A 14,144-nucleotide genomic window follows, 5' to 3' on the forward strand; every position below is an offset into this window, starting at 1 on the left:
CCAACCTTCCTTCCGAGGAGTGGCTGGTGGGTTTGAACCGCCAGCCTTCTGGTTAGCAGTCAAGTGCTTTAGCCACTATGCTACCAGAGCTCCTAATATAATGAACTAAGAAACTAGAATTCAAATTCTGACTATAACTTCCCAGCCACAGTCTTTAGAAAAATCTTTGTGTGTGTGACACACACACATTTTTTTCTATGCAGTATATTTTCTTTTTTGACATTGTTGAGGGGTAAGGGTTACAGGGTCGATGAGAAAATTAACAGCATTATTTCTGTTCTATGCCCAGGCCTTACCTGAAAGACAGTGTCTAAAATCATGACCTCTTTTTTCAACCAATCAACATATTTAAAGCTATCTCATCATAACAAAACCTTCCTTGAATTATGCCTCTTTTAGCTATGTGCCTGTATTTTTCTTCTTTCCTTCAATAATTTTAAAATAGGAATGTTACCTACTAGATCATCATGTCTAAGGAGTAAACGACATATCATAATTCATATGAAAAACACAGCCAGAGTGTAGCACATAGTAGGAAATTCATAAATGGTAGTTTAAATCAGTGATCACTTATGACTCTCACTCCATTATCACTAAATGGTAGGCCCTTCAAATCTGTTTGAGAGTCTCATGAGCTTTTAAGAATTAAACAGTAAAGTATATCTCTCACAAGTAAAGAAATAAAATATTTGAAAAGATAAATAATTTTCCTATAAATGGAGTCTTCCTCCATTGGGAAGAAATTCAATACTTTTTAAAAACTGTAAGCAGCCTACTTTGTCAGCAGCTGTCTCAGGAAGAGATTCTTCAATGCCAAGTTCTCGTCGTCTTTCAGCCCTAACTTCTGCATAACTACAAATAAAAAAAAAAAAAAAACAAAGTTTTAGTATTCAATCATACATTTAAAATACTATATAGAGTTGCAACTGTTCGGTGTTTATGATGTATCTCAACTATTCATCATTAATGATAGACTATTTTCTATCATCTATGAAAATCTAAAGGAGCACTGGTGGCATAGTGCCTAAGGCATCTGACTGTTAACCAGGAGGTTGGCAGTTCAAACCCACCAGCCACTCTGCAGGAGGAAGATGGCGTAATCTACTTCTGTGAAGATTTATTGCCTTGGAAACACAAAGGGGGTCACTATGAGTCAGAATCGACTCGATGACAGTGACTCTGTTTTTTGTTTATGCATCTAAAATGAATCTACAGTGTACTGTCTTAATTCAATTTTCATTTTTCTAAGTATCTTAAAAGTTTTAGATGCTACTACAGATGATCCATAACTACACAGTACTTCAATTAAGAAGAACTAAATAAAAGGGACAGTATGCTTATCTATTCCACTTTTTCTTCTATAATGATTGACTTTGGTATATAAATTAATTACATTTCTACGTTAAAACATAAAACTTGGGAAGGAGACTGAGTTAGGGTTGGGGATGGTAACTGAGGAGTGAAAGTAAATGTACATGAAATGGTGAATGTAAAACAAACTCTGCTCTATAAACTTGCACCTAAAGCACAGTATAAAATAAAGAGTTAATATGGCAAACAAAACATGAAACTTATGTCAAGAATTATGTATTCTATATAATGCCTGCATAATGTTTCTACCTATTAAGTATTTTAATATTATATAGAAAGGAAGTTATTAAAAAATGAAAAATATCACTTTGTAGTTCATTAACTATTATGCATAAAAATTACATTGCCAGAATCATTGTAAAATATTACTGTAACGGAGAAATTCTCTAAAAGGATTATTACCTTACTACAGTGTGAGTACAAACAATAAACTCTGGCCTTGAATTCCACTGATGATAAGTGATATAATAGTGAGTTTGTAGCCAAATCCACTGCTGGCCTTTGGTCAGGAACCTATAATAACATGATTTGCCTTTCCCATACTGCATTACTAAGAAGAAAAGAGAAGTATATTTTTCTTTGATCAGTATTATTACATATTAAGAATCTATTTCTAACCAAAGATTATTGTTTACATTTACAGCTATATATACAATTATTTTCATGTCATTTCAATAACATATACATTAATAATAAAAACATGCTATACTTAGAGCTTAAAGAACCAAGCAATTAGAAGATCTTCAACTACAGTGCCCAACTTATCACCAGTTGTTGCTATATACAATCAGAACAAGGGAGGGGCCAATTTTATATACTCTTCATACATAACAAGCTTCCAAATATTCCAGAATACATTATTCACCTTGTTAACTTCCTCCTGCCCCAAAAAGCTGAGGGTAACTTGTTGTTGCAATTGTGAGGTGCCGTCGAGTTGCCTCTGACTCACACTGACCCCATGTACAACAGAATGAAACACTGCCTGGTTGTGTGCCATCCTCACAAGTCTTGCTATACTTGGGGCCATTGTTGCAGCCACTGTGTCAATCCATTTTGTTGAGGGTCTTCCTCTTTTTCGCTGACCAAGCATAATATCCTTCTCTAGGGAATGGTCCCTTCTGACAACATGACCAAAGTAGGAGAGACGAAGTATGGCCATTCTCGCTTCCAAAGAGCATTAAGTAATCACACCCGTTTCCCACCACACCCCACCACAAGTATCTTGATAGGTACAGCATCTTTGAAACATTTCTTTCTAATTTTTAGCTAACCCAAATCAGAATAACTTAATTGTTTAACGCAACTGTTAATACAGTATTTCCAAAGAATGCTCTGTTGATTTTAAGTTCTGAAGTCTTTTAATGGATGCTAAGCAAGAAACGAGTTCTGTGGTTAAATTAATTTGGGAAGCTCTCTGTTCAAAATACAGGTTAGGCTTCTCAAAACCTTGAGTATGCTAATGTATGCCAAGATTCTCTAAGAGAGAGCTTATGAAGTGTTTCCCAAACTTCAATGACCATAAAATTTTTAATGGACTGGCATTCAACACAATACACCTTAGAAAATGCTGGTCTGGAATTTCTCTTTTTTAATGAGGAAACAAACATTAAATCACTTGTCCAAAACTACCCAGCTAGTTAACAGAAATATCAAGTCTTTTCACTAAACCCTAGTGTCTAGTGCTCACATCACTCAGAATGAATGATGTTATCTTTTGGGCTGAAATGAGCTTACTCTTAAAATTTTCCATATAGTCGATACCATTATAGAACATGAAAGCAGATGTGGTGGTATAGTGGTTAAAGCATACAGCTGCTAACCAAAAGGTTGGTGGTTTGAACCACCAGTCGCTCTGTAGGATCAAGATAAGACAGTCTGCTTCTGTAAAGATTTACAGACTTGGAAACCCTTCTACTCTGCCCTAAAGGGTTGTTATGAGTCAATCCAATGGCAGGGGGTTTTGGATTTATTATAGAACTTGCTTTATTTTCATACAGATGTGTTTATTAAAAACAGCCTAAGACATAATAGAAGTATCTTAATTATCTAATTAAGCTCTAGAGGACATCCAAAGGAGCAACATTTTGGGGGTAGGACCACAGAAGCAAATGAAACCTATCATTAAAACAAAAATCTGAATCAAAGAATGAACAGCAGTGTGATAAAGGACTGGGCCTAGATTTTAATCCTGGCTGTACCACCAATATGCTATAGATTGTGGGTAAATTAGCCTCACTGTGTTGCAGTTTACTCATGAAAATAATAACAGTAACTACCTTCTAGAAATGTGTTGCTGAATAATGGGGACAATATATGTAACATTCTTAGAACAGTGCCTGGCAATATAAGATGATAATGCTACTGCTGCTGATAATAAAAACAACATAACTGTGGGTAACAGTAACGGAGCACTTACCATGAGCTAATTAAATTACTTACATATATATATATAAGTAACATCTTAAAGCACATTTCAAAAATACAAAAAATGCTATAAATGTGTTATTTTCCCACCTTCTATTAACCGGACATCAATAAGACAAAAGGACAGAAGTAAGATTTCTGCTTGTATGATTCAAAAATAGTTATTATCACCAGAAATATTAAAATCTACTTACAGTGCTCATGACATTTTGCCAAATTTTCTAGATCATCCACATGATAATAATCATAGCCTGATGTTCCCAGAACTTCAAATGGCAAATATCCTATTATGGGTGGTGCCCTAAATTACATATAAAAAATCAATATTGTAACTTTTCTGTAACAAGAAATACTCCAAATAGAAATCAAGTCTTTAAAAAAAGAAAAAAAAGTTGGCCTTTATTTTTTGAAAAATGGATAATGGATTTGAAAGTCTTCATTAGAAAAAAATCTGTCCTTGAAACCCATTAATTTCAAGAATTAGCTCTGGTGGCATAGTGCCTAAGGCATCTGACTGCTAACCAGAGGTTGGTGGTTCAAACTCACCAGCTACTCTGTGAAAGGAAGACTGGGCAATCTACTTCCGTAAAGATTTATCACCTTGGAAACCCAAAGGGGGTTGCTTTGAGTTGGAATTGACTCAATGGTAGTGAGCTTGTTTTTTTTTTTGAAACTCATTAATTTCAAGAATTATAAGATAACAATTACCCCTTCATCGAATTTAAAAATGGAGTTACCTGTGATCTAGAAATAGGAATTTCCATTCTAAACTATGCCTTGAAGTAAATTCTTCATTGGGTTCTTCAACAGTGCACATTTCCTACAAACAAATTAATAATTAAAATTTAGAGATACTTCCCTGTGTCCTTAGAAGAATCTTACCTATTGTTTGGTCCTTATTAGATAACTTTTCCCTAAACGTGTTATTAACACATTTACATTTTGTAATATTAAAGACTGGCAATAAGTAACTCTCAGATATAGGTTTTCTTAGGAGTATTTCTTATTCCTCAAAAAACTTTATTCCTCAAAGTAATTTTATTCACTCATATATGCCAATAAACCCTGTTTCTGAATTCAGACCTCTCACCTGAATTATATACAGGCAGTCCCCAGGTTATGAAAGTCTGACTTACAGACAAGTCCTACTTGACCTTTAACGTTACGTAAATGTGCCCTCCTTTGAAATGGATGAATTATTCTATCCTTGTAACAAATTTCATCATCATTTGCTACACGGGCAGCTTTTACATCACTGAAATGGCTTTGAGACTTTTCTTGCACTAAAGTAAGGTTTTCCATTCAACAATCCACATACATTTTGATTTGTGACATCCACTGTAATCCTGACAACGTAACAGTCCTTTCTACTTCTTCCCTCTGTTTACTGTTTCCGTTTTTCTTCTTTCCTATTCCTTCCTGCCTTCTGATATGTATCCCTAGGCAAATGCTGCCTTTTGATCTCATATGGTTGGTTGTTGTAAGGACTGTGTACTTCCTTGGTATTACTGTTCACCTCATAGATTGGTTTATTATTTGGCTGAAAGCTGGGCCATGGGGGTGAGTTAGGTTCTAGGCCTGAAGGGTGTCTAAGGGTTCCATCAGTCTCTTTCAGACTATTAAGCTTGGACTTTTTTTTTATTTTTATTTTTTTTAATGATTTTGTTCCACATTTTTCTCCCACTCTATCCAGAAATACCTACTGTAAACCCTTTCAGAGCAGTCAGCAGTGAGTCAGGCACTGTCTAGTTCTCATCTCAGGGTCATGGGGACTGGGGTTTGAGTAGTTCATTAGTCCTTTGGATTAATTGTTTATATATGTCTTTGATTTTCTTCACTCTTCTTTGCTCCAGTTGGGGAAAGACCAATAGTTACACCTCAGATGGCCACTTACAAGCTTTTAAGACCCTAGTCATTACTCTATAAAGTATGATGTAGAACACTGTCTTCATGGGCTATGTTATGCCAGTTGACCTTGATTTCCTGAGACTATGGTCCTGTGCCCTTAGGCCCAATGATTCCTCCCCAAGAGGTGTTTGATTACAGCTAATAAGTTTTCATAACTTTGTCAAATTGGAACAAATTGATTTGAAGGCCTGATTCCAAATGGCTTCTGTGTCCTTGAATAACCTTTGTGCAGCACAGTATAGTAAAAAGTTTAGGATTTTAGTCAAAGAGAATAGGAATCAAATCCTAGTTCTACCACTTACTCACTGAAGACTCTGGGCAAGTAATTTAACTTCTCTATGTCTCAGTTTCCTTAAACATAAAATGGGAATCATATTAGCATCTATCTCATAGGGTTGTTATGAGAATTATGTAAGATAATGGATGTAAAATACACAGCATGTAGTAACAACTCAAAGAAGCCCTAGTAGAACAGTTGTTAAATACTTGGCTGTTAACTAAAAAGATTGGCAGTTCAAACCTACCAGCCCATTTCATGAGCTAAAGATGTGGCAGTCTGCTTCCATAAAGACTATAGCCACAGGAACCTTACAGGGCTGTTCTACTCTGCCCTATCGGGTTCTGAGTTGGAATTGATTTGATGGCAAAGGGCATGGCTAGTAAGAAGTCAATAAACGTTAAGCATTGCTAATATTTCCTAAGGGCAAAAGAAGTAGAGCAAGATTAGTTTAAGATCTCCTAATTGCTAACTCAGCACTTTGTCCTACACAATGGTTTCTCCCTAAATTTTAAATCTTAGGGTTGGCTTCTCCTCTCCAGCTACTTTCTGTGGTTGAACTATATCAACTTTCCTACTAATCATCTGCTGCTGGGCCCAGGAAATGATAATAGATTATTTAATTAAATCTTAAAATTAAAATGATAAAATTATATGCTGTTAAAAGTCATTTGTATGTTCAAAATACAATTTAAAAAACAATCTTTAAAAAATGATCTAGATTATGGCTTTTCTCCTGAACTATGTAAATACTACTCACTGCTGTTGAGTCGGATCCGACTCATAGCGACCGTTCCTTGGGTTTCCAAGGCAGTATCACTACAGGAGTAGATTGCCCAACCTTCCTTTCGAGGAATGGCTGGTGGGTTTGAACCGCCAGCCTTCTGCTTAGCAGTCAAATGCCTTAGGCACTATGCCACCAGAGCTCCTTGTGTAGAAACAGCATCCTAAAATTTTGGACAAAAGCTGAACAATGGTGCTATTTAACCAATTATATCCTTAATTGCAAAGGAGATATGCCAAAACTTTAGTTATATAATTTTATGAGTGACTTAATAATATTTATTATTTGCTTCAAAATAAGATTATGCATATTTAATGACTCATGACCATGACTACACTTCACTGTTCGTAGGAAGTTTCAGTCATCTTAGAAACAAACAAAATTACGTAACAATAGTCCTGATGATATACTAGGTTGAACAGTGTCCCCCCCTAAAATTCATGTCCACTCAGAACCTCAGTATGTGACCCTATTTGGAAATAAGGTCTTTGTAGATGTAATTAGCTAAGATAAGGTCATAGTGGATATTAACATGGGTCATAATCCAATGACTGGTGTCCTTATAAGAAGGCTATGTGAAGAAAGGGAAGAAGGCCATGTGACAACAGTGGAAGAAATCTAAGTAATGCAGCTATAAGCCAAGGAATGCCAAAGATAGCCTGCAACCACCAAAAGCTAGGGATAAGCAAGGAAGGATTCTCCCCTAGAGCATTTAGAAGGAAATAGCCCTGCCAACACCTTGATTTCAGATGTCCAGCCTCCTGAACTGTAAGAATAAGTTTCTGTTCTTCAAGCTACCCAGTTTGCGGTAATTTGTTATGGCAGTCCTGGGGAACTAATATACATGCAGGATTCAAAATGCCTGTTGAAAAATAAAATTAGCAACGTACCTTGATGAACTGAGGTGTAGCTAACCTGACAGTAGCTACAAAACATACTCTATCTTCATAAGAAGGCCTATGTGTGCGTTGTATGGTTCCTTCAAAACCATTGTGTGCTGAAGTAGACACTAAAACAGTAAGGAAATATGTATCATTGTTAATTCACTTAGTTTCTATTGATGTCCAAACTTCTATGTCTTTAAGAGTGTAAAAGAATACCAAGTTAAAATTATATCATAAGAGACACATTTTTAACTTACCACTGTTTAAAGATTTGAAATTTCCTATAAATTTCACATATTCATAGGTTGATGGTTCCTTTGGATCAATTGTTCCTCGAAGCATATGACAACAGAATTCTAATTGATTTTTTGCTGAAAGAATAGAAAAATATGATATATTTCAAAGCAAGATTTTGCTTACCATTTTGAAGCTATTCTGTCTCTACTTTAAGTGGTCTTTACTATCTTCTCTAGGTTTTGGGCCAAACCACTGTTATTCATTCTTCTAGCACCTACACTTTCTCTTTCTTTGGCTCCTTACTTTCCACTGTTCAATTGGCTCAGGTCTTCCCATTTCAAAGAAAGAGCTGTTCATGCTACTTTTTTTAGTGTCACAGATCTCCTTAGTTTTCATTATGTGCTCCAGCTTCCATATATTAATTACCCTTAATTTCATGTACTGTGACTCTTATTACTCTACAGAAATTATTCTCCTAAAGATTTCCTGTATTTTTACTTTCAACTTCAATGGTCTTTCCTCATTGCTTTCACCTTTTCTTAAAACCCACAGTTCTTCATTCTCATAGCATATAAGTTACCTTCCTACTTCACTGACTATTCCTTTCTTTTTTGCTAGAGCAACTTCAAACTGTGGGCATTCATTAAGTTTCTTTTAACCTTCATCTTTTGCTATCCTTTATAAACTTATTGGTCTCAGTAAGATTTTTATTCCTACATCTTTTCTCCCAACTTACATTTTATGTAAGACAAAGTCTTATATCACTGTTTGCTTTCAGGACATTTCCACTTGATTGTGCCATCAGCAGCTTAAAATATTTGAAAGTGAATTTATCCTCTTACTTCCTAAACTGTCCTTCCACTTTATTCTATTTGTACTTATTTCCCAAGTTAGAAACCTTATCAATTTTATCTGTTCTCTTCCCATGCCAAGTCCCAAATCTAATCTGTAACTGTTGTTATTGTTAGATGCTGTCAGGTTGGTTCGGACTCACAGCAACCCTATGGTACAATGGAATGTAACGCTACCTAGTCCTACACCATCCTTAGAATCATTGCTATGTTTGAGCCCACTGTTGCAACCACTGTGTCAATCTATCTCATTGAAGGCCTTCCTCTTTATTGCTGGCCCTCTATTTTACTAAGCATGATGTCCTTCTCCAGGACTGGTCCCTCGTGACAACATGCTCAAAGTTCATAAACTGAAGCCTTGTCATGTACTTCCTTCTAAGGATTCTTATCAATTTCTCTTCTACACATTCTCTTTTAAAATCTGTAAGTAGGATTTGCAATTTATTTCACTGAAAAAAGCTCTCAAAAGCCAGTTTTTCCACTGAGCTTATACAACCAAAAAAAATCAAACTCACTGCCGTCAAGTTGGACCCAACTCTTAGCAACCTTCCTTGGCTTTCCACAATAGTATCACTATGGAAGCAGATTGCCCAATATTGCCTCCTCCTTCCGAGGAGTGGCTGGTGGGTTTGAGCCCTACTACCAATTCACACAAGCTGGAATTACTTTGCGTCTATATAACTGCAACAATTTATTAATTATGACTCCATACTCAGATATGGCCTGGCCTACCATTCTTAGGACAAGAATTTTAGCACTCAAAGACTATTAACACCTCTTCTCTGCTCACTGCATCAAATTCCTACTTTTGTGCCATTATTATGATAGATGGGTTCATCATCTAACACAACAGGTTCAAAATCTAATTACCTTCGTCTCCACACCTTCCCCAATGATGATCCCTATCCCTTCAGTGACCTATGCCTGAATCCTGTCAAGTCTTGTTGAGCTTATCTACTTAAACCCAAGTATCCTCTTTCCTCTCCATTATTACTTCTATTTGCTAGGAGTATATAGTTTACTCTTTGTCTCCAATCTAGTTCTCTTGAAATTTTCCACCTCATTTTTTTTCAGATCACTTCACTAGTTCCTCACTGTGTAAAAAATAAAAATTGAACTCCATAGGATAAAACACTAGGCCTTTTAAAATTCTGCCCCTATTTCCTTCTCCAGAAACAGACCAACACCACCTGTACCACCCACATATCCCCTTCATTACAGCCAAAATGACCTACTTGGAAAATTCTGAAATTTCCACTTTCCCTTCTGTCTTAACTCATATTAACTCTGTTTCACATGAAACTTTTTTTTTTTTTTTTCTGGGAGAGAAACTTTTTTTATGGATCCATTATTTAACTAAGGGGGGGGGTCAGTTATTTAATTTAGGCTTTTCTCTCTCAAAAACTATTGTTGCCATCCTTACCTCTGATTTTAGATGTAGAAGCCTTGAGTCTGTCTTTCTACCTGAGGCTTATATTCCGTTTTCTAGCCAATTTTGCCCTTATGAAGGTCTCTATACCAGACTTCTTCTCTTTTGACTACCTATTGCTTCCTTCCAGGATTCCACCCTTTTAACTCTTCTCTTATTACTCTCTATATTTATATTAAACAATGTCATTCGATCTCATGACTTTATATATTACTTACAGGCATGTAATTGGCCTCTACATCTATCCCAGCACATATCGCTCTCCCAAGCACTAGACTATAATGATCTACTATTGTTTTTGGTTGCCACTGAGCTGATTTTGACTCACGGAGACCCCATGTGTGCAGAGTAGAACTGCTCCGTAGGGTTTTCCAGGCTGTGACCTTTCAGAAGTGTGTTCCCGGTTCTGTTCTTTGAGACACCTCTGGGCGGGTCTGAACTGCCAAGCTCTTGGTTATCAGTCCAGCCCTTAACCACTATGTCACTTTGGACTCCTAAAATGGTCTAATGGTTAACTTCATAGGAACTTTTAAACAAACATCAAACAAGGCTTCAAATGGATTCTCCTGGTCTCTACCTTTTCTCAGCTCCCCTTAACAGGCTATCCTTTCTTATCAAACACATGCTGCTGTTGTTGTTATTGCCACTGTATGTCTACAAGTCAATTCTGACTCAAAGTGACCCTGCGTGACAGAGTAGAATTTCCCTACAGGGTTTCCTACACTGTTACCTTATAAGAGCAGATTGCCAGGCCTTTCCTCCATTTTTCAAAGGAGTAGCTGTGAGTTTGAATTGTTGGCCTTTCAGTGTGCAGTTGAGCGCTTAACCATTGTGCCACCAAAGCTCTTTTATGAAACATGTTTACCTATGTGTATATATATTTGTGTATATGAGTATATATATATCCTTAGAAGTATTAATATCAGTATTATCAGATGTCAAAATAAAAAACCTTGGAAACCTTGATTGAGATGCTATTTGATAGTTAATGGCTAAATATACTATTACAACAACTTGAAATTTTCCACAACACAGGGAATAAATATACACAACAATTTATTGATGAAAATGAGGTGTTTTGGTCAAATTAAATTTTCCAATGAATCTAGTAGAAATATCTGATCATATGATAATATTTTGTACTTCTTGATGGCAGGGATTATTTTTCACTATTCTTAGCATTTTTTTAATAACAGCACAATTGCACATTTAATTTTGCTTAATTAATAACTTTCTTCATTTAATAAGTGAAAAAGAAATACAAAAGTTATATTTCTCCAGTTTCAGTGTCTAATTGGTTAATGAAGGGGGGCATGAAAATGTTTCATTTTCTCACATCATTAAAAATAACATATTACAAGGTTCCATTTTTATGTAAAATACAATTTTATGGTATCATCATGATCTACATTTATTATAACAAGCAATATGGAATTTCAAGGACCTAAAATAGTATACAGAACAATGTCATATGTTAATTTAATTAAACTTGTATATGTTTGTCATAAAGTTGCAAAAGTAAAGGATACTATCAAATATAAAATTTAATTTTTTGCTTAATAGCCACTACTTACATTTTAAATATTCGGGGGTTAATGAATCACTTTCCAGAAGATGGGTAGAGAGCATTTTATAAACCTCTGAATGCTCCCCCTCTGGGATAAAATTAAATACACTTTGATCCACAAGATCAGACTGAAAAAGATATTAAAATAATTTTGATGATAAAAGAGACATTTATTTTAAAAGTATATAATCACTATTAAAACATTAGAGAAGCATATGGCTCACTTTAATTATCTGAAAAAAAAACCATTATGTCAAGTTAATGACCACGTCTCAAAACACAAAACAAGCTGGAAAGTTGGAAGATTAGCATTACCTTCATACCTCTGATGCTAATACCATAAGCTCAATAATCAATATGACCTTGAGAGCCTGAGGAATTATTTGCAAAGCTGAGTTTCACTAAATTTTAACACTTTAAACTATAATGAAAGTAAGAGAGTTGATTAGAAAAATGCTCTCCTGAGAGACATCTCCTTACCATATATTCAAACCTCTAGTACACTATAGTGGTATGCCCACTAAAAAGGATGAGCTACAGGCTAAACAAAAAGATTTGACTTTGGTGTTATTTCAATTACCCAATGTGCCCTTCGTTTTGCATTTCATCTTTTCCAAGCATCTACCCTGTATGCTACTGTCAAAAAGTCTTGCTTACTTAACTAAAAAAAAGACAAGCAATATGTCAAGCATATGATCATTACTAAAATGTAGCTTTTAATCTTTATTCATTAGTCAATAGTAATTTGACAAATATCAAGTTGCCTACAACGTTCCAGGGACAGTGGAACCAAAGATGTATAAGAGTTCTAATCCTTATGCAATATTAACAACAAAATTTCAGTGACTTTACATTTCCAAAGGCTGGTGGTTCAAACCCAACAGCCACTCCTTGGAAGGAAGACTAGGCAATCTACTTCTGTAGAGATACTGCCTTGGAAACCCAAGGAGGGGCTGCTATGACTCGGGGCCGACTTCACAGTAGTGAGTTTTTTATATTTCCTGTAAGATCTAGTCCATTTTATTTGGTCTCTACATTTTCAAACTGCTCTGTGAACTCCTGGAGATTCTGAATGGTGTCTCAAGAACTGAGCCATGAGGGGTGGTAGGCAGGGTAGTGTAAAGAGCCGTGGAGGCAGGGCTTAGGATGCTTCCCCTGCATTCAACCAAGCAGTTCCACTTTTATCTTGTTTATATTTTAAACATCTGTAAAAATTTTGTTTGAAGGAAGAACTCTGTTGCTAAAAAAAGAAAGAAAATCTAAGCGAATGAGCCATCAGCGAAGGAGAGAGGTGTTTTACTACTTCCCAAACAAGTCATTCAGTTACATTTTTTCTTCTGTCTTTAGTACCCAAAGTTTAGTGGCTCTCTTCCACTGAACTACGCAGTTAAATCCACTCTCTCTCTTAAAAAAAAAAATCAAACTCACTGTCGTCGAGTAGGTTCCGACTCATAGCAACCCCTCCCTTGGGTTTCCGAGGTGGTATCTCTACAGAAGCAAATTGCCCAGTCTTCCTTCCGAGGAGTGCCTGGTGGGTTTGAAGCACCAGCCTTCTGGTTAGCAGTCAAATGCCTTAGGCACTATGCCACCAGAACTCCTACTCTCTCTATAAAACCAAGAAAACCAAACTCACTGACGTCGAGTCAGATCCGACTCACAGCGACCCTTCCTTGGGTTTCTAAGGTGTTATTTCTACAGAAGTAGACTGCCCAATCTTCCTTCCAAGGAATGGCTGATAGGTTTGAAGTGCTAGCCTACTGGTAAGCAGTCAAATGATTTATGTTCTACACCACTCTCCACAGTAAGACTAAAAATGTAAATTTTAAATCTTAAATCATATTGACCCCTGATTAAGATTTAAAACAAAAACAAAAACAAACTCACTGCCATCGAGTCAATTCCGACTCATAGCGAACCTCTCAATGGGTTTCTGAGGCAGTAAATCTTTATGGAAGTAGACTGCCCCATCTTTCTTCTGCAGAGCAGCTGGTGGGTTTGAACCACCAATCTTCTAGTTAGCAGTAAGATGCCTTAGGCACTGTGCCACCAGAGCTCCTTTTCTCAATTAAGATAGCAAGTTTTAAATTGTCAACAGCACTGTATTATAAACACACCTAAACTTATTTAGGGGTTTGCTAATTTTTTCTTCCCTCTGGCCAACAGCCAAAATTCTACTTTTATATAAAGCAGGTTAAGTACAGGTAGTTCCCAATTTACAATCTGAATTAAAACCTCACTTAGGCCCATCTGTGGGGTATTTTTGGATATATTTTAATGTTAACAATATGTACTACATGCCATGTTGCAGCATTCATTCTCAGATGTTCACTTGCAGATGTTCAAAGATTGGACTGGATTTATAGAGAGACTGTTAACAAAAAGCAATAATAATGAAAACTTAAAAAAAAAAAA

The 14,144-nt window shown here is 36.0% G+C and overlaps 1 protein-coding gene across 1 annotated transcript in view; it reads right to left on the reverse strand.

The window, feature by feature from the left end:
* Positions 1-14,144, reverse strand: part of CLOCK (clock circadian regulator) — a 76,364-nt gene that overhangs the window by 24,931 nt on the left and 37,289 nt on the right. The window contains exons 6-12 of the mRNA XM_042781700.1: positions 11,740-11,860; positions 7,906-8,019; positions 7,655-7,773; positions 4,533-4,615; positions 3,990-4,096; positions 1,774-1,921; positions 777-852 (exon numbers count right to left, since the gene is read on the reverse strand). Of these exons, the coding sequence (XP_042637634.1) occupies positions 777-852; positions 1,774-1,921; positions 3,990-4,096; positions 4,533-4,615; positions 7,655-7,773; positions 7,906-8,019; positions 11,740-11,860 (768 nt within the window). The remainder of the gene's footprint in view (positions 1-776; positions 853-1,773; positions 1,922-3,989; positions 4,097-4,532; positions 4,616-7,654; positions 7,774-7,905; positions 8,020-11,739; positions 11,861-14,144) is intronic.

Source organism: Orycteropus afer, unplaced genomic scaffold, assembly GCF_000298275.1.
Source record: "Orycteropus afer afer isolate SDZICR_OR568_19922 unplaced genomic scaffold, OryAfe1.0 scaffold00153, whole genome shotgun sequence".
Classification (NCBI taxonomy): Eukaryota; Metazoa; Chordata; class Mammalia; order Tubulidentata; family Orycteropodidae; genus Orycteropus; species Orycteropus afer.